This window comes from Thamnophis elegans, chromosome 2 (genome assembly GCF_009769535.1).
Source record: "Thamnophis elegans isolate rThaEle1 chromosome 2, rThaEle1.pri, whole genome shotgun sequence".
Taxonomy (NCBI): Eukaryota; Metazoa; Chordata; class Lepidosauria; order Squamata; family Colubridae; genus Thamnophis; species Thamnophis elegans.
Genome location: NC_045542.1, coordinates 102,583,164 through 102,605,261, shown reverse-complemented (window position 1 = coordinate 102,605,261; position 22,098 = coordinate 102,583,164). Strand labels below are relative to the sequence as shown.

Genomic DNA, 22,098 nt, shown 5'->3' with positions numbered 1-22,098 from the left:
GCACTTGGACTTATTTACCGCTTTACAGCTCTTTCTAAGCAGTTTACAGAGTCAGCCTATTGCCCCCAACAATCTGGGTCCTCATTTTACTGACCTTGGAAGGATGGAAGGCTGACTCAGCCTTGAGCCTGGTGAGATTCGAACTGCCAAATTGCAGGCAGCCGGCAGTCAATTAATAGAAATAGCCTGCAGTACTGCATTCTAACCACTGCACCACCGCGACTCTTATGGATGGGAAGTTGAACATATGTACATGTTCTTCTTGGAGACTGAATTTGGTGAAAATGAAGAGTCAAAGTAAAGGAAAAGAAAAGGGTGTTGGACTAAATTCATTCTATTTCACAACCACTAAATTAAAGTGAGTGAGGTTGTGTGGTCAGGAGTTTTGTTTTTAGTGGTAAGTCAGTATAATGGCTTGATTCTAGCTCTACGGTCTATAACTTGGTGCTAGCAAATGAACTTAAATCTCTTATATTACATAATTTTGAGTCTTTCGGCAAATTGAGTGCATAATTCTACAGTATAAGACAATAGAAAAACATGTCATAGAGTATTCCATTCGGCTGCACAACAGCATGATGAATCACAGATCTTTCCTTTAGCCATGGTTTAAGTGAGCCACAACTGACTACCATCCACATCCACAGTCAATTCTTAGGCTGTAGCCAATAAAGCCTTATTGTTTCCTACTTAGACTTACAATCATACTAGTTATACGCCTTGTAACTATTACCAAATAGGATGGCTCAGTGGCTAAGACCGCTGAGCTTGTCAATCAGAAAGGTCGGCAGTTGGCAGTTCAAATCCCTAGTGCCGCATATGTAGGAACTTCCATTACTTGTCCCAGCTTCTGCCAACCTAGCAGTCGAAAGCATGTAAAAATGCAAGTAGAAAAATAGGAAAAACCTTTGTGGGAAGGTAATAGCGTTCCATGCGCCTTCAGCATTTAGTCAGGCTGGGCCACATACCATGGATACGTTTTTGGACCAGCGCTGGCTCTTCAGATTTGAAACAGAGATGAGCACCGCCCCCTAGAGTCAGGAACAATTAGCACATATGTGCTTGGGGACCCTTTACCTTTAACTATTACAAAGTAGTTATTTATAGCAAGCCATTTCAGGAGAAATGTGCAAGGCTCAGTTGTTTGTTTGGTGCTGCCCAGCTCCAGGCTGACTGTGGAGGATAAAAGGACCGTTTGATATGTTTCTTTCTTCTCCAATCATATTTACATTGTTAGGACACTGCAAGGCATTAAACCTATCAAGGCAATAGTATTAACTCAAAATTTAAAATAACACGTCAGGCCGCTTCAAACCTCATCAATTAATCAATTTGGCCTCAAGGTTTGGACTTTGAACATGAGATGTTCTGAAGAGTGGCTTCTCCCTCGCACCGGTGTGCCACTGATGTAATTTATTTACTTTCATTTGTACGTAGAAGCACCTGCATTGCACTGACACAGAAGTAAAATGATCCCATAAAAGTAACGAAAGGCAAGGTTTTCCAATAGCTTGAGCATTTAATTAAGAAAGATCAGAGCTGCATATAGAAGATGTTTATGGAAATCCATAAATTTTAATTAATGTCTTTTCACAGCCGAGTTGCCAAGTAAGGGTGGCTGAAATGTTTGCTACTTAATAAGCTGGGAGAACGATATAGCTGGCTTCCCGTGTGAAAGAGCAGAGTTAAATGAGTCCTTGGTCATTATTGCAATTCATACTGTCTCTTTATGGACTCATACTATTTCTTCTCTTTTCATTTCAGAGACTGCTGATGCGGCAGAGAAGTTTCAGAAGGCCCATCGATGGCAAGACAACATTAAGGTAAGTTTGTACATCTTGGTGTGGCCTTTTCTGATCTCCAAGTCTTGGGTTCCTTTTTCCTCTTTCTTTGGTTTAACATGATCATCCTTAAACTAAGATATAGAAGTAGTCCTCGACTTACAACAGTTTATTTAGTTACAACGGCACTGAAAAAAGAGATGTGTGACCATTTTTCACACTTATGACCATCTCAACACTCCCATGGTCACATGATCAAAATTCAGATGTTGGCAAGTAGTTCATATTTATGACCGTTGTAGTATCCTGGGGGGGGGGTCATGTGATCCCCTTTTGTGACCTTCTGACAAGCAAAGTCAACGGGGAAGCCACATTCACTTAACAACCAGGTTATACTAACTTAACAAATGCAATGATTCACTTAACCACTGTGGCAAGAAAAGTCGTAAAATGGAGCACATTCACTTAACAAATGTTTCATTTAGCAACATAAATGTTGGGCTCAATTGTGGTCATAACTCAAGGACTACCTGTATTAAGATAAAATTTCTCTTCTGGCTGAGAATGCTGGCAATTGCAGTCCCAATACACCAGGAAGCTTTCGATTTGGAAAAAGTGGTCTAATATCTATTTATCAAAGATCCTTCTCACAAATTTATCCTTAAAGAAAAACAATCAGGCATCTTAGGCCATTAACTCATTTCCTACAACATCTACCCACAAGGGGTGCTACTAAAGTGACATAAGATTATCCTCACTGCAGATCCTAAACTATACTTGTACCTGTCTCCAAATACGGGTGTGATCTATCATTGCGCCTAAAGATATACCAAAGATTAAAATATTTTACAGGATCCAGACTTTTAACATTGTCCCACCATAGTTGTGCACTAAGAGATTTCTCACATCTCATGTTTCTTTGCGCTTTATTTCCCATCACCTAGCTTTTCCTTTCCTGTCTCCTAATTCTGTAACGTTCTAGTACTCTGGTTTCTGAAAGCAAGTTCCATCTTATCAAGTTCATGCGTGGATGCCCTGTTCTGGTCATTTATTCATTCATTCATTTAATCAAACATATGAGGCCACCCATCTCACAGAAAACAATTTTGGGTAGCGTACAACAATCCAATAAAAAAGTAGAAATATACACAAGTCATTATCCAAATCCATTATTATAATAAAGGTTTAAAAGCATTTAAAACTATAAAAACTCAACTAAGACAGAGGTTCCTAGTTCTCTTAGTTCTCAATGCCTCCCAGCTCTAATGAAATTGAATAATGCCACTTGGAACTCATTTTTAGTATTACCTCTGCTCACACGTGCATGAAATAAGACAATTCAAAAGACTGAAGGCGAAGGTCGAGGTAATGGTGAGAAAGTTGTTTTCAGGTTGCCATGGAGAACTCCTTGGAAAGCTTGCCATTTTGCCATCTCGGCAGTCTGAGAGGAATTGTGTAGGTTGCCCTGCAGGGACTGTCCAAAAAGATGGTTCTTAAACCAAAGAGGGCAGCAGGAGCCTGGCATTTTTCTTTGGTTCACCTTTTCCATAGGATTTGATGCAATTTCGTTCCAGTTGAGGTAGGTTTTGGGGGAGGAAAGGGCCATTGAAATGGATGCCAAGCAAATGTTGCTGCTTTAATGATTGCATTTGAGTTTGTAATTATGGCACCTCTGCCAGGAAATGGGTGTTCCACTTGGAAATTCAGCCAAATGAAACCCAAGAAAGGAGATCTTCTTTTCCTTTCAGGAAGAAGATTAAGGAAAATAATTTCAAGCCAGTCAATCCACTCTTGCTAATCATCTGTTATAGTGGGCGTAAGGGGAAGGAATATTTCTTGATGCAAGCTGGTTTTGTTCATACTATAAAACGTTGCCCCATGGTATTCTCCAAATGTATGTATTTATTTATTGCATTTCTTCACCATCCAATAGCCAAAGCTCTCTGGGCACTTCAGAAATTAATGGTGGAGACCGTAAAATATACAGATATAATAAAACTTAATGTAAAACATTAAACAAATAAAGCCATCTCAGATTGAATCCAAAATAAACAGCTAGGGGAGCCTAATAGGAATGGAAGAATCTAAATGATGCTAATAACTTTTAAAGCAAAATATTAAAAGGCTAAGCAGCCTGAGAGAATAAAATGTCTCCGCTTGACCCACTGTAGACCACAGTGTAAGTATCATGTAAACTTTTCCAAGAACAGAAGGGCATACCTTAATCCAGGTACGTAACACCATTTATTTTTTTAATCATTTGGCAGGGGTACTTGGAAAGCAACCTCAGAAAATGACCTTAGAGTCTATGTCCAATAAAGGAGTGATACTCCTCCAGCTACCTAAAGTTGCTTAGAATTTAAGAGTTAACACTTTTAAAAAGGCCTATTGGTACTAATGGATAAGCATTAGGAAAAAAATCATGGAAGCTTGTTTTTATAAATGAAAACAGTGAGACTATTATATGCTCAAAAGTAGTATATCAATCTACAGCAAAGGAATGGTTGGTGAAGAGGATGGAACTTGCAGAGATAGCTAAATAAATTTCATTTATTTCATTAGAAATAAAACAATATCTACATTTATAGTTCACTGGAAACCCCTTATAGACTTTTTGTATGAAATAGAAAAAAAATGCATTTATGATTGCTGGTTTTAATGATTAGGAAAAAAGTGAACTAGAAAAAAAGTAATCACAGTGGAAGAGATAATTTTGTAATTGTACTTATATCAGTATTTGCTGCAAAGGATTTTGAAAGTGTCTCTCTCTTTTTAACCTGTCTCTGTCCTTTGTATTTTTTTTAAATAAAAAAAAATATTTTGAAACAGAAAGGAAGGATAATCCAAACTGCAAGTCTTCTTATCGAGGGTTTCTGTGTTAACTGACATTGTGTCACGCTACTCCAAATAAAAGAATTTGGACATACATGATTCAGTACCACCTCATAAAGCAGGGTTTCCCAAACCATGAGGCATATCTTCCTGGGAAAGGTGCAGACAAGAGTTCAGGGTGAAGTGTGAGGAACTTTTTCTTTATATTGTTACAATAAATCTACCTTTCCTAAAGTTTTGTTTTCATTGTTCATTTATGTTCATTTGTATGTATGGGTTTTTGTGGGGGGTGTACGTAAAGTCTATACTCAAGGCAAAATGTTTAGGAACCTCTATCATAAAAGATGGTCTTCTGGACAAGTAAAATTGTGCAATGCAGGTCTTAAGTTTTGTATTCTTTACCATTTGTTTCAATTCTCTTGCCTAATTTCCTCGTCAGGTGGGTGCCATATTTGAAGTGGCTCAAAGCTTATTGTGGGATACATAATTAAATGTCATTTGCAATTCTCTTCTAATAATCAGATGCATGAATGTGCATTATACAAAATGACCGTTCTGATGGGAGATAATCGTCCTGCATTTAAATTGATAATTTTTGCAGTGAGATATATCAGTTGGGAAATCCAAACCTGTGTTGAGTTGAAGGGCGGGTAATTGTTAAGTTCTTATTTTGCTTCTATTGACTTAAGATTTATTTTAGAATCTGCCCATGTAGTAATCAACTTTTAAATCTATAGCCCAGTACAGAATTAAAAAAAACTGATCGCAACTTATTTATGAACAAAGACATTTAAAATATAATTCCAAGAGGAAAGGTTTAGCCACAGCTTTACTATTTTTTATCTTCTCTAGATTAATCCTGCTGTTACCAGGCTTTTTCCTTGGCTACCCCTTAATTTGTAAAGGCCTGATCATTGATTATTGATCTGTCATGAATATGGCAAAATGTGAAATGGTGCCATGCCTAGAGGTGGAGTTCTTGTCTCACAATCAGGAGGCTCTGGGTTTGATCCTAGGTAGCAGGAGATATTTCTCTCTTGGGCACAATGAGAAAATATCTGCTGCAAACTCCGCATTGCAATAGGAAGAGCTCCGGCAAGTAAACATTCAGCTGCCCCAGCTCCACCACAATGCAAAGGATTATAGGGTCATTAAAAGACTATGAATATGGCAAAATGTCTAACCACTAATGCTCCCACCTTTTTCCATTTTTGCCAAGCCCCAAACAAATCATAGAATGCTTCAGGAATTCTAATATCTTTTGTTTGCCTTCGCTGTAGAGAGACAAATTCTCTGATATAATTTGTTTCTGTGCTGTTTTTTTTTACTTCACTATTTTTCTTCACTGCCTTTTACTTAACAACTTGACTAAATTAGACCATGGCACTGGACTGGTTTCCTAATTATAACTTCAAACATCATTTATAATTATTAATTATGATTTTATTGTAGTCTGAATCACTTGGATTATGTTGCAGGCAGAGAAATGGAAGGTGGGCTCATCACTTACCTGTGGGAATTAGAAACTTAGTTGGTTGTACTCTGCTTCTGAATAAACACTCTGGGACTGAAGGACGTGAGAGGTGTATGGAGCTGTTAGGAATGGCTCTGTTTATAATCTTCAGTCATGGATCTCTGCATACTTGAAATTCGAGGCTATTATTTTATGCAACTAATTATGAATTTATCATAGTCCACAACATCTTGTGCTATAATGAATTAGCTGGTAAGGGTACTCAAAGACTGTTTTGAGTGCGACAGATTGAACACAACAGCAACTAGCTTCTGGCACTAAATTCTGCTACATGGATAAAGCATAAGCTGACTTTAATATCCATTGGATTCAAGTGGCAATTTCTCCTATATATCTGACGCAGGAAGCATGTGGATGTACCATATGCCTCTTAGAGTTTATAGCATTTTTGTTTACAAATATGCTTTAGAAGGTTTCTTATTTTCATCTGTTTACATAGGTTTATTCAGTCATTCTGGAGAACTGTTCCCACAGTGATCATGTGAGATTTTTGGAAGGTCAGGTAACAATTCCAAAAGAAAATGATGTGGCATTCCAGAAAAAGCAGAAAAAATAATATTGTAGATACAAGCATTTTCCAAAAGGTTTGAAAACAAAATAATGTGCTCTAGAGTATAAATTTAGACGGGGTGCTAATTGCAAATCCACATCAGGCTGAGAAATGTTTTAGATTAGCCCTAAATTGGGTAGACCATAAGACTCCTGATGGACGGAGAATGGATTTTATATGACAACGCTTCTAACCTAGATAGCATCCTTCCAATACTGTGGGATGCACTTATAAGTAGAATCAAAGTCTGTTCTGGCGAAGATTAAATGAAGTTATTGCCTTTTTATTTCGTTGCTTGGGTGATGGGATTATTTCATATAGAGATGGAGACAGAGAGGTATCTACCGTAGATAGGAATAAATGATGGAGGGAGCAACTACTGAAGGTCAGTGGAAAAAAGTGTTATAGGAAGAGAAAAATATTTCGCCATCACTCTTCTCCCATTGCACTAGGCAATCTGCACTGCCTGCCTGTCCACTTTCTTCACTAAGACACATTTCTTTCTTTAAAGGGAGTTAATGTGACATTCCGTTTACTTCTTTCAAGGATCTAAGGGCAAGCACTGAGTGCTGCTAAAGGCTGTTGTTATAACTTTACACCTGAGTGAGCCTGAGACCTAAGACTCCACTAGAGTGTCATTTGTGAAAAGACAAAGGAGTGAAACACATGCTGAATGGCAATGGCTACCCTATGGAGGATTCAGCTGCCGCAGTGGAAATTTCTACAACAGAAAGAGGTAGAGCAAGAAAGGAGAATCAGTAAGGCGAGGGGGAGCAGAGAATAGAAAAAGAAATAAAGACAAGAATTGGAACTCAAAGAATTCACAGGGGACACGAGGCTGTTCTTTAGAACAGCTTTTCCTAGGCTGCTGACCTCCAAATATGTAATAACAATAGCACTTAGACTTACATACCACTTCACAGTGCTTTACAGCCCTCTCTAAGCAGTTTAACACAGAGTCAGCCTTTTGCCCCCAACAATTTGGCTCCTCATTTTACCCACCTCGGAAGGATGGAAGGCTGAGTCAACCTTGAGTCTTGTGAGATTCGAACTGCCAAATTGCAGGTAGCCAGCAATCAGCAGAATTTCTTGCAATACTGCATTCTAACCACTGCGCCACCACAGCTCTTACAGATGGAAGGCAGGAAGGCACCAGGTAGGGGAAGGCTGCCATTTAGATGGTCTTCATGAATATTACTTTAATACTAAAGAGATCTGAAGCTAAGCAATGTTGATTTTCACATTCCAGCTTCTTAAAATATATAATGAATTTGGCCCTCGAGGAAACTCCCTGGCCATTCTCTCTTCCCCTGATCTTCAGTGAAATTTGTAACAACAGCTTTTAAAAGCAAAGCCAGGGTTTGACAATGCAGATATGTGGATTCCTCTGAAGAGCAGGTGTGAAATTAACTTTTCCATTGAGGTATCATTCTATTTCTGGTGATTAAAGATTTGTTACAGCTCTGAGGTAAGAGATTCGGTACACCGTTCAGAATGGAGTCAGTTTAATTTATTTAACTCCGTGTAACCTTGTTGTTCCTGTATCAAAAACATAAGCCTTGCTGAATTCTTTACTACCGTCATACCTCCTTAGCATTCCATTGTCTTCATTGTATTGGAGGTTGTGGAGAGAGACAGAGAGATGGAATAATATCTCCCAGCATCAATTGTGAATGAGATAGTTTTAATTAAGTCAATATAGCTGTCTTGAGCCATGGTGAGTAGTATTGCAGGATAATTCTGTTGACAGCCAGGGGTTCAATCCTCATCAGGTCAAGGTTGACTCATCTTTCCATACTTACGAGGTCAGTAAAATGAGAACCCAGATTGTTGGGTCCAATATGTTGACTCTGTAAACCGCTTAGAGAGGGCTGTAAAGCTTATATGAAGCTGTTGTTCTGACCTAGGTTTTCTGATAAAGCATCAATCACACACAGTCCCCAAAACCCTCTTTTATTTAAGCGGCTGTGAATTATGGTAATTCCCGTAATGATTCACAAACAGTCTGTGAAGAGTCAAACAGGTGTCTGATAGAGTCTTTCAGGGTAATGCTGATAAGCACCCACCTTTTTCTCCCTTGAAACACTGCCAGAGACCTAATTGCCAATTGCAAGGCAAAGCAGACCACTGAGTCAAATGGAGCTTCTCAGAGTTTGAACCGACCAGAATGAACAAATTTCTTTCTGCAAAGGCTGATGTCCGTTTGCTCCTCTTTTATGTCTTATGGGAGGGGCCAATCATTTCCAAGCCTTACTCCTGAGTCGCCCCTTTTGTCTTAACTGTTCTTGTCTTGTGGCAGCTCTGCACATGCACACACTGGGAACAGACTCACACTGTTCTTCTGCCTCGCTGATGCCCAGCTTCAGAGGCAGCATATCACTAACAGATGGGCTTGGCCCACTCTCTGCCTCTGACACAGAGCCCTCATCCAAGCCTTCCCCAGACTCCAGGACTGGCCCATGTTCCTCCCCAACCTCTTCACTGTCTGACTCTGCTGCCAGCTCCGCAGGATGCTGGCACACCACAACAGCTGTATATAAGTCGAATTGCTATTGTCCCCTTATAAGTCAGAATAAACTATAGCTTCCAGGCAATGTTGCAGGGTTTTCATTTACTGCTCTTGTAGGATCTAAGTGGAGACATAGCACATGAAATGAAATGGCAGGGTCCTTGGAGATTCTAAGGGCCTGCACAGCTGCAGTCTTGGGATATTCTGTACTTTGGCCGTCAAGGCAACTTATTTGTAACATTTCTTTGGGAGCATTTTCCTAGAGCTAGTTTGGCCTCTGGGAAGAAATAGCTTTTCACTCCATTATTAAAGCTTAGCAAGACTGTGTTTTTCATTGGGCTGTCATATTCTCCAAACTATACTGGGGCTCAACTTTTGAGAAGAGATGTTTGATATGCAGATCTATTTATATCCTTGTATGCCCTAGTCTTCCAACAGATCCAGACATCTGAGAGCCTGCATACTGTCTCTTCCTAAGATGGGCATATCAATAGCAATGTGTAGGAACAGTGATGGCATTTAGCTTCTCCTGCCTCTGATGAGAGAATAGAGGACAATCCCTTCCACTTAGGTTTGACTTTCATATGTCTAGCTTTCATTTCCATAACCCAAAGCCAGAATCAAGTAGAGTTTTGTTATCTCAATATTACATAATAAATGCCTGGAGACAACTGTTTTCTCCTTGAAGACGAGTGACATATCCAAAGCTGCCTTGCTGACAACTCCAAATTTCTAGTTCAGAGCCCTGATTCCCAGAGGAGCAGCTCCACTCCCATCCAGATATTAATAACATAGTGAATGCATAAGTTCAGGAGGTAGAGGGCAGCCACTATATTTTTCTGCCTCTCCACTCAAATAAGCAGACATGAAATGAACAGCAAATATTTTTGCTCTATAAATCCCATAGCAGAGGGTTTCCTGTATTCCATCTTGACCTGTCCCTTGATGTGACTGCCTCTATGGTTACTCAGCTGAATAGTGTCACTACATCTGAGAAAACACTCTGGCTTTTCAAACTGGGCACCAGGCAATTCAGATGAAAATATTTGAACCTGAGTAACAGTACAGAGGAGCAATTAAGTTTTATATTTATTCCATCTATTTTTACTCTTGGTATTATCTATTGGTCTGTACCTATCTTTGTAGAAATAGTAATCCAAAGAATTTTTCTTTCTTTCTTTCTCTTTCTTATTTCTCACCTTTATTGTTTTTATAAATAGCTGAAGGCTACAAACATATCTAACACACCTCCTTCCTCCTATTTTCCCCACAACAACAACCCAGTGAGGTGGATCAGGCTGTACAGATTTGGGTTCTCAGAACCAATAATATAAGTCAGTAATTGAAGGATGGCATTGATCCTGTTATAGCCCAGCAACAGCCTGTGCTGCGTTCTAATTGGTCGGGCGAAGCACAGCCTGTGATTGGTGGTTGTAATGACAGTTAAATGACAGTTGGTACCTGAGAGTATAAATACTGTGACAGTTGTAACACATTCTGAATCGCTTGTCATCTTGTCATCTGGTACTAATAAACATCATTACTCTCATGATCCATGGCTCCTGTGTTCCTTTCACCCAATCTTTAAAACTGGTGACGAGGATGGGATCGAATGCGATTCCGCAGAGCCTGGAAAACAACAACGAACACTAAGCCACTCGCAACGCAACCAAGCAAACGCGAACGGAAAATACTTTGAAGACCTGTCAGAGCTGCAGCAGCAGTTGCCACTGCCTCAGGTTTCGCCTCCGATCAAGCCAACCTGAGTAGATCCACAGGCACGGACTCCTTCAGTCAAAGGGACGTCGCCTCTGCTCAGGGACGAGCTACGAATCGCGTTGGCTCAACCGTGGCTGAAGCTGCCTGTCTGCCTGCCTCTCTGCTGCGAAGATCTACTAGACACAACTCTAGAGTCTATCCAGTTTACTGTTTGCTACTGTTACAAACATTAGTGTTGCAATACACGGATACTGTTGCCTAAGAAGCCTCTGACTCTTCATACAGCTTTCCAAAGAAGCAGCTTCCGACAAGCCTGCTCTTCCTCCAAAGCCAGCAGCCTACTACCAGCCTGTCAGAAGCCTGCTACATGCATTACAAAGCTGCCTGCCTCCCAAGGAGCAACTCTGGCCACTCAAAAGCCTGCCTGCTGCCTTCCTAACGAACCAGGAATAACTCAGCCGCCTCCAGGGCCGGTCTCCGCTCTCTAACAGAAGTCTCCACAGCCGTTTCAGAAGCCTACCATTCTCTGCAGCAAAAGTCAGCAGAAATCCTGTCAGCTAAACCTTCCAGCAACAGCGGAACCCTGCCTGCATGCCGATCGAACAAAGCCCAACAGAAAAGTTACCAACAGGACTTCTTTGGGTTTCCCTCCATGTGAGCTCTCCAGCCTCCATGATTTGTGAGCATGCGCAGAGCTTGAATATGCAAATGTAAATATGCAAATATGAATATGCAAATGTAAATATGCAAATGTGAATATGAAAATGTGAATATGAAAATGTGCCAAATAACTGGGGGGAAGGAGAGTTTGTAAAAGAGTTTAGAGTTTGTAAATGTTGAACATAAAACAAAAACAAAAAATGCAAATACTTGTAAATGTTGAACATGAACACAAAAATGCAAATAAATAAACAGATAACACAAAAATGCAAACAAATAACACGTAAATTGACAATATGGAAAATGCAAATAAAATACACGTATGCAAATAACTGGGGGGAAGGAGTGTTATAGCCCAGCAACAGCTTGTGCTGCGTTCTAATTGGTCGGGCGAAGCACAGCCTGTGATTAGTGGTTGTAATGACAGTTAAATGACAGTTGGTACCTGAGAGTATAAATACTGTGACAGTTGTAACACATTCTGAATCGCTTGTCATCTTGTCATCTGGTACTAAGAAACATCATTACTCTCATGATCCATGGCTCCTGCGTTCCTTTCACCCAATCTTTAAAAGATCCAGATGGAAGAACTGGTCAGTTAGAATCAGGATCATAACATGATAAGCAGAGGGTCTTCTACATAGATTTATATAGAAGAATGTTTCTCAATTGGATGCCTTTCAAACAGATTTAAATTGCAGCTTCCAGGATTTCTAGACAGCCTACTGATTGATTCTGGGAGTTGCAGTCCCAAGTTATTTCATGTGTGCCTTTTTGGGAAAATGTGATATAGAATGTACAGGTTTGTACAGCAGACTTCCAGCTTCTGGCCATTTTAGTCATTTAATCAATTTTTATAGTAGGCTGTCATACTCCCATGAAGTAAAAGGTAGAAGAGGCTGCCATTTCAGGTCAAAAGTGAGAAACATGTGCTGGATATCAGTTGGCAGAAATAAGGGATCATCTTGTGAAGTAAAGTTCTGCTTTCAAAAGAAGGACAGACAAAACAGTATGGATTATAGGACAATCTTTTTGCTAAGACTTTTACAATTCCAATGGTATAGTTATCCTGGAAACTAAGCTAATCTGTAACTTAATATAGTTTACAGCAGAATTGTCACCAACTATTTACTGCCCAATTTTGACTTTAAAATTTAATGGGTGCACTGAGTTCAAATGTATAAAATTGTAGTCAATTATGGATTTAAAATCACCATTCCCAAGTCACTTAATGGGCAACATTTGCTTGCTTTGTTTCATCAAAAGCTACGTAGAGGCAGTCAAAAAATGGCACAAGAATTTATACATATATTTTTTTAGAAAAACAGCTCCTTTAAAAATGACATATTGTCATCCTGGTTCTGCTTGAGTTGCACATATATTTAGCAGATTTAACCCACCATTTCCCAAAGAAGCAATTAAGAGCTTAGCATGGCTGTTTAAACAAGGAAAGCTAGATTTAAGATATGGAATTTGACTCTTAACAGATTTGTGATAGAAATATGATTTAGAATTGTAAACAGTGACAGTGATTAAGACTTTCAGCAGCCTGCCCAGAAAAGCAGATCAATATAGATGATTCAGGATTTAACATTTCTATTAAAATGTATGACTTACCAAGAGACACTTCATGAATTCCTTGGCATTAAACAAGTTAGGCTAGATGATTCTAGGTTTTCTCCACAAATCTTTAAATCTCCAACCCATAATAACATGTTTGATGGCTTGGAAGCTAGTTTATGCACCTGGCAGATTAATGTCTTTAGGTCTCACTCCATTTCCTCTCTTTGCTGGTACCCAGCAGAGTCTAATAGAAATGACTTGGGCTGAAAAGAAGGAAATGGTTAAGGTTTTTATAAACAGTACCCCCACAGAGTGGTACCATGTTGTATGTTGTTATCTGCCTCTGGCAGGTCTGTAACCCTCCTCCTAGGATGGTGGCAGTGACCTCCATCAACAGTGCAAAGGACCCTTTCTGTGACTTCCTTTTCCACTCCAGCCAGAAATGCGTCTTTGTCTATTATTTGTGACCCATGGGCCACTGTGCCATCATGTAAATATAAGCAAATCATCTTTCATCTCTGTTATCTCTGATATTCAGCAACCCCAGAATAAAGAAGAGCTTAATGATTCCTTTCCTGGTCCCCTTCATCTCTGAAATGCACAATTAACTCATTCTTCTTAGGTTTTTTTTGTTTCTCTTCTGAAAACATTTTCAACTTTTCCTTTCCTATTCTTCCTCCAAATTATTTGGAGTTTAGGATTATTATGGGGAAATAGTGTTGTGGTGGTAGGAAGATAACTTTGATCCTTAGGTGGCAAAGCAAAAGGAATGAAAAGAGTCCATTTTCCTTTGTAGACTGGAATCAACGGTGAAAATGTATTTGTTTTCTTCCAATCCTTTCCTACTGATTACCAACAGCTTTAGTTTAATTCTAGAAATTAGTTGAGAGAAGAACAGTTTCTCCAACTGAACTCACCATGTTGAAGATCTAAACAGGGGCAGGGAGGGGGAATTCCCCCCCCCCCTATTTATGTCATACGGCCTTTTCTCTTTCTCAACTAAGGATGCTTTGGGTCCGTTCCTCCTTTTACTGCAGTAGCCCATCTGAGTCTCTGTGGGGACAATTGAGCCTTTTCAGGCATCTGTATGGTGATTATGCCCAAATCTATCACTGGCAAAATAATCACAGAACAAACTGAAATACATGCTATTTATTCCAATCCTCCAACAAATAAGAGCAGAAGGGAAATGGGACAGAAAAGAAGGGAGGCCCTGGCTAGAGAGATTTTCCCAGCCTCTGTTTATCTTCCCCAAGTCCGGTCATTTTAATTTTCAAGTCTGCTTTCTCCTTGAACACATTCTACACACACCTCCAAAGAAAAAGCCTCAGTGATTTTAAAATCCTCTTACTGCAGTTGCTGCTGCTGCTGCTACTACTTTGCTCTCTATTAACATATCCTGTAGTTCACTTGCTAAGTGTTAGTGTGTAGTAGCAGCTGTCTGTCCCGATTAGCAGGAGACAGCACTGAGTTGGTGAAGAACAGCAAAAGAACATTTCCTCTAGCCCAGGGATCAGATTTCTGTCACTGTAGGGCAGATTACTGTCATACCTGCCCATGGCAAAGAGTTGCTGGTATTTTTAAGCCATGCAGATCAATAAGCAGGCATTTCATCGAAATCATCAGCACTCACACCAAGCAAGAGTGAGTTTTGTGGCTTATAGAGATTTCTTTTTTTAAAAAAATCCAGCTCAGTTCTTTAAATGTCAGAGTGGTTTATAAGAAAAGTCATAAACAAGAAAACACAAAAATTCAGCAAAAAAGGAACTTGGGTCAGCACTGAAAATATAAAACCATCTGTTAAAAATGCAAAGCACAAGGGTCACTAAATATCACTGGAGATTGTTAGGAGAAATATGTTGCAGGGCTTAGATTGGGAGTGACAAGAGGAAATCACAAGATGTTGAGGGAAGGTCTTGCTAAGCATGCTCTGTAACACAGTGAGGAACCTTGGAGAGACTCTCCTGATTTTCTAAAGCAGAGAAGGAGATTGGTAGAGAAGAGAGCAAAGACTATTTCCCCATGTATTCCCTTCTCACCCATGTCTTTGCTAAACCCTATTACGATGAGTTAGAACAGAATAGAGTGGTGCTTTGAGGAATGTGCTAATAAGTAGGAGAAAACTGGACAGATCTGTTCAAAGTGGTATCCAACTCTGAACAGATCAGCCCAGTTTTATCCTACTTGTTAGTAAATTAGTAAATTCCTCAAAGCAGCACTCTGTTGTGTTGGTTACCACCTTGGCAAGTTATGTGAGAAATTGAACAGGGTTCTCAATTCTGTCACCTGTAGCCTGCATCCTTGCCCTTTCTGGTTGCTGAAAGCCTTCTGGGAGGTGACAGGAAGCTGGGTCAGAGTAGTAGTGAATGCATCCTTGACAGAAGGTTAGTGTCAACTATCCTGAAGGAGGGAGTGGTAAGACCCATGCTCAAAAACTTATTTTCTCAACATGACAATTTTGGACAACTACCAGTTAATTTCTAAAATTGCATTTCTGAAGGAAGGTGATGGAATTACAGTCGGCAGTTATGGAGAGCTCTAGAAAAAATAGATTGAGTATCTAAAGCGTTCTGGCACATATAGATTTATTCCTGATTTCCCCAGAGAACAGGACTAGAACCACAGGTGGTGTGTCTGTTTTGAGATGGATCCATTTCTTATGGGAGTTCTGTTTTCATTGTCACTATTATTTGGGGAATGAAAAGGATGTTAGTATTGGACTGCTGTTTTTGTTTATTATTATTATTGTTGTTTTAACCCTGTTTATGGCACTCAGAGTCAGTAACAATTGGAAAAAACATCTAAACATAGCTAGATGGCTAAATAAAGACATAGGGGAGTCTGTAGACATGAAGGCATTAGTAACTTAATTTCTGGCTACATTCTAAGGCATTGGGGATGAAAGACAGCAGGACATGGAAGCACCCTTTAATTATCACAGCCATTTCAGAAGCCAGTGCAGGCCTGACAATTGCTGAAAAAATCACAATTAAAGCAAGCAGAAAAGAGTAATTGAAAGCGGGTAAGCTTTCCTCTGTGAAGTCTGTCTCTACCTTTTTATTACTCTGTATGGGCTCCTAATGTTTTCCCTCATATAAGGCCTCCCTCCTTTTGCCCCAAAGATATTGTGGTTAAGAATTTGAGAGCAGAACATATGTGCTAGAGAAATGAGTTCTAATATCTGAGATGGCTTGCTGTCCCTTTTTAAATATATCTGTATATAGTTTTGTTTCAGGCAAATACACAAGTGGCATGGCCACTGTATACTTGGGAAAGAAGGAACATGAGTGGCTCCAAGGAACACCCTGGCAACAAGAAACAAGCTGCTTGCTTTTTGCTTGTGGGTTCAATCATTGGCTTCAATTGTCTCCACATTTCATAAAAGAAATAGGCCCCAACTGGCAGAGCTTACCCATTAACCTCTGGAATGTATTTAAATTCTGAGTGTCAGGGTTCTAATAACACCCCCAATGAAAGAAGACTCCGATGCTTGAGTTTCCTCAAAGTTCCATTTTATTAGCGATGTTATATTGGCACATCTGGGAAAATCCCGAATCTGAAAGTTTCCAGGTTTTCTCCACCCAAAAGAAATCTCAAGTCCCTGCCCAGCACCCACATGTTCATCACATGATCCAATCAGGCACCATCCAAAATTAGAGATTCTTCCCAGTCACCTCAATGCAGCTGCAGGGCAAGGTGGCCTTGACTCTCTGAGAAAAGAATGTTATTTTGACTATATATCACCCATACTCCATATAATCCCCCCTCCCATTTCCCCATAGTAGCAAATGTGACAAGCCTGAAGGCCCAAATGTAAAAGATGCCTTCCAGGTCTGACACTGGGCTGGGCAGTGCTTACCCTGAGAGCCCTTCTTTTGAAAATATACATAAAATATTGGCCGTAACTCCTAGAATCTTTTGACAACTATGGCTGGAAGCTCTCTAAGCTGGGTGACTAACACATCTGTAGTGCATAAGGTTGGGGAAGGCTGTTATAGGTGGATTGTGCTGCTATCCTTGAACAACCTCAAACAATAAGTTCCATATTCTTCTTGTGATTTTCATTTGTCAAATAAAAAAGAAATAATTCCTGCTGTATTAGTTTTCTTCTGGAATTCTGATTGTCCTTCCATTTCAACTTTTTAGAAAGATAACAGAGATGCATCTCTTCAGTTTAGCTGTTAGTGCTACTTTAATGGTGGGGCATATTTTTTGTATTAATTTAATAGATTTTTTTTGTATTAGTATTTATGTGTGATTTTCTTTTCTTATAGGTATCATGAGTAAAATTTTTGGATAGAAAATGGCTTTATATATTAGATAAAAGAAAAGAAAATAATCTCTCTCAGTTGGAGGATATTTGTGTGGGACTTAGAAAGATTTAGTTATATTCACTTAAAATCCTGTGGGTGAAAGTATTTGTGTATGTACTGTATGTGTATGAGTGACAGTAATGTTATAGAAAGGAGCTGATGCATGAGGCTATATAAACAGCTAAAGTTAACTATAACGGTCTGTGGGGAGACATGAGATATACAGTGAAAGAAATAAATGCAGCTTCATTTGCTGCAGTGGCTGAACATCTCACAGGTTTGGGGAATATAAATATAAAGAGAAAAGGTTAAATGAACAAAGGCTAAGACATTGATCATGCCCAGAGTAAGTCTCAGAAAGTGGCAGCATTGGATGATCTTGCTGGGGCTGGTTTGACAGGAGACATCCAGGCAATCTTTGGGCTGTGAGCTATATTACCACTGGGTTACTGCCTAGAAAACTATCCGGCAAAACTGTCTAGAAAATCCATTAAATCCCCAACTATCAACCTCAACCTGAAGAGTTGAGACTTGACTTCATGTAATGGTTAATTCACAGACTAATAATTCGAAAGATGGTTTGGTAAACAGGCAGCTACAAGGTTTCTCATTATCTGCCAAGAGGTCTACCTCCTCTCCATTTCGCAGAAAACTCACTTAGAAATAAGTGGAGTAAGGCCACGTGAATAATAATTCGGTTGCTCAAAATTCCCATTGCCTATCCTTTTCAGTTCAATACATTTTATGAGGGGAAACCTTCTGTAAGAGTCTTGCTTTTTGTTTGAGGAAACTCATCCAAATCATAACATTTTATTTAGACTAGTATATGAGAAATATATATTTCAGACACCATGCACCTAACTGGGTCTCTTCCCTGATGTATGTATAGGGTTTATTACAAAGCAGGAAAAAAAGTGTTTTCCACAAGCTGGAGTTAACTGCATTTCTTTTCAATGTTAATACATACCGTATGCAGCTAAATTGATGATACTAGGACCAGGGGTTGGCGGCTACGAGTTTTCCCGGGTTCGGGAGAACCTGTAGCTAACGTTATGGCCGGTTCGGAGAACATCCAAATCCCACCCCTGACCACCCCCTCCCACCCCACCCCTCCCAGAAGTCTCCACACAGCCTGTTTTGGACATGAGGTAAGTGCAGGGCTCATGCAGAGGCTCCGGAAGGGAGAAAAACAGATATTCTGGAAGTTCTGGAAGGCCAGAAGGCTTGAGGAAAGCCTCTGGAGACTAGGGAAGATGAAAACGCCCCCATCCCCGCTGTGGTGCAGGAGGCTGACTAGACCACACCCACCATGGCCACGCCCACCCAGCAACCAGAAAGAGAACCTGTTGCTGACATTTTTGAAGCACACCCCTGACTAGGACATGTTCTGTTAACATAGAGCTATTGTGTTTCTTTCTGAAAAGAATCCACCATCACTGGCTTTGCTTAGCTGGCTCCCAGGATTCTCACCTGGGCTGATGACAACTGTTATATTCCTGGTGGAAGGAAAGCCTTTGCTTTTATTTCCACATTCTTAAAGCAGTTTCCCAATGAAGAAGAATGTTATGGTCTGAGCTTAGAATCAATTTTTATAACGCTGGCCTGAAAAACACACATTTCTTGCTTTTTCACTTGTTATTATTTCTCTCCTTTTTGTCCCCTGTGCTCTACTGATGTTAGCATTTTCATCAGATTCTTTATTTTAGTACTTCTGGTTTTGATTACCTACGACTCTCTGGTAACCTTTTAAATTGGTCCGCTAACAGTGAAGTCTCACAAAGACAAGCTGCAGAGAGTGATGGTGGGAAAGAAACACGGCCATGTTATAATCCAACGAGTTTTCCAAGACTATGTACTCTCCAAAACCCAAATCCTGGCACAAATGTCAGCTTCTTTGCTGAATGTGAGGAATTGGCAGATGAGTTTATTGTACTGCACATTAGTATATGGACCTCTTAAGCACTGCCAGATTTGTGAACAGTGAACATTAATGGTGTTCTAGGAGAGAAAAACATGTCATATGTCTGGAAGTAGGTACATTTTTTGTTTGTTTGTTTGTGACATTTCACTTGCATTGGAAGAATTGTGAACTGATCATTCTAATGGAAGAGTTTGACCAACCACAGCAAACTTTTATTTTCAAGTAACTGGTAACCCGGCATTGCCCGGGTATTTATTTATAGTGGGGAAATGTCCGGATCAAGCGTAATTTCTAATGTTGGATTTTCCCCCTTGTGGATTACTGTGAAGCCATTACCATGGCAGCTCCATTGCGCTGTACAGTGGAAACCATTTTATGGCAGTACAGTAGAAACCATTTTAAGGAACAACAGGCTGTATCTTAACACAACACCAACTCCAAGGGTTGTTAGGGGTGTCTTACACCCACAATGTTTTTTTACAGAGAGTAAGTCTTCTGTGTACCAAGTTTGATTGAAATTGCTTGCAGCGTTCCAGAGTTATGCTGGAACACACACACTCACATCCATTGATTGATTGATTGATTGATTGATTGATTGATTGATTGATAGATAGATAGATAGATAGATAGATAGATAGATAGATCTTCTGACTTTGAAACAATATAACTTTATTTATCCATCTGGCTTCCCTCTGTGCTGGAGTTTCTTACTCTCGCCACCCACCCCTTATTTCCCAGTCTCTAACTAGAAGAGAAAGCCTTCTGAGTGTCTTGCCAAATTCCACAGCTGCCCGCTGCAACTCAGTTGACTCTTCTGTCAGCAGTGGAGATGATTACTAGCAGTTCGTGACTTGTCCTCTATGTAACAGAGAAAGTATGCAGAAAATGCTTTTTTGAAAAATTTCTTCCCCTCACCATATTTGGTCCCATTCTATTCAGGTTTCAGAATTATTGGGTTGGAAAGAATAAAAAAAAGAATAAGATGGCCCTGGAGGATTCTTTCCTGAATGAGCAGTTTAAATGGCGGGGAGAAAATCCCTGTTACTCTGCGTTTTGCTCAGAATCCTTAGATATCAGTCCAGTCAATTCCTGGTGTTTGCTTCAATATGAATTCACACCTGGACTTCCTTCTGTAACAATTTGCATGCCTTTTGGTTTTGTGGATTAACTGTCAAGTCTGTGAAATTCTTGGGAGAGCAGAAATCATGATGACTTATACCAAAGAGCGATCAACGTTACACCTTATTTTTATCCAATACACTTTTTCAATGGATCATCCTGCAAGAAAGGAGTCTGTAATATGCCAGGAACACTTCTTTGCTCCAGCAATAGCCACACTCACATTCCGCACAGACCACTAAGCATTATGCCAATGAAAAGGGGTATATGGTCATTGCCAGAATCCACTGCATCTGATTCAGTGCCTATGAGGGGCATAAAGAGGTTAATTATCTTCTTTAAAATGATTTGTCATGCCTGTGGGCTGCTGGCTTATTTTACGCCGCAAACTGTTCAGAAATTCTCAGGAAAATGTTTTAATGGTACCAATCGTACCAGTTAATCACGATGCAGGTAATTAGGAACAAGCCACCCAAATCCGATATGCTCTAATACTTCTCCGCAGAATGCAGGGCAGCTTTATCAGGATAGCCCAGAGCTGTTCTCCTGCCTACCTGGGATACTCTTCACAGCATGCAGAAGCCAGTTCCTCTCCCACTGCTCCTCCGCAGTGATTGGCAGCTCAGCAAAGCAAGAGCTGCTGGTTTCTTTATTGTGCTCATCCAAGGGGAGATGGAATTCTATATTAGATACACACATTTATATATTTGCTTGAACATATAAATATATATACATCACTCCTTCTGGGAAATTTTGGTGTGGCCCATGAACCTACCTGCTCATTTGCCATTGAAAGCCATTGATGGTGTACTTTATTGCCAAATGTTGGGAGCAAGGTAGATTTCAGAAATATATTGGAGCTAAACTATTCAATGCTGAAATTGTGAATCCTTTCACTTGTCCATGTCTACCTTGACAATATTAGATCCCACCTGTCTAGTTTTATCTGAAATTAATATCATATAGATATAGAGGCACACACCAGAAGTGGGTTCCCACCGGTTCGGACCAGTTCGGCCGAGTAGGTAATAACTCAGCCTGCCGCGCCCCCTAACTGGTTCTCTCAGTGGCGCCATAGGTGCCGCCATCTTGTTTTTTGCTGCGCAGAAGCAATTTTTTTAGCATTGAGCAAACCAGTAGTGGCAGCAGCCGGAACTCACCCTTGACACACACATACAGACACACAAACTTCTGGAGCAATTTGGTTTCGATGAAGGAAAATATTCGTAGCTCAGGGTTGAACTGTGGGGTCTTTGATGCTTCCTGAAGTTGGTTATTTTCTTGCAGACCTTTCATTACCCAAACTAGGTAATATCACCAGTGCAATAGGGAGTGGGGTTTTCTGTTAGTTTATATTCTAGTGGCCTTTCTTGTTAGTGTTGGTGGGAGTGCCGTAAAGAGAAGTGAGAAACTGCACTGTTTGAACAATACTGAAATTCCTAAAACAGAAGTCTTGTTTAGAAGTGATCCAAACAAATGCATTCTGATCATAATCCATTTTTTCCAAATTTTTTGTGGATAAAGTTTTTATTTTCCATTTTTTTTTCATTTTCATACACTCACATATATACTGTGCATAGCCAACGCCATACAACAT

The 22,098-nt window shown here is 39.9% G+C and overlaps 1 protein-coding gene across 1 annotated transcript in view; it reads left to right on the top strand.

Moving 5' to 3' along the window:
• CACNA2D2 (calcium voltage-gated channel auxiliary subunit alpha2delta 2) overlaps positions 1 to 22,098 on the top strand; it is a 583,233-nt gene that overhangs the window by 291,052 nt on the left and 270,083 nt on the right. The window contains exon 4 of the mRNA XM_032210871.1: positions 1,767 to 1,823. Within this exon, the coding sequence (XP_032066762.1) occupies positions 1,767 to 1,823 (57 nt within the window). The remainder of the gene's footprint in view (positions 1 to 1,766; positions 1,824 to 22,098) is intronic.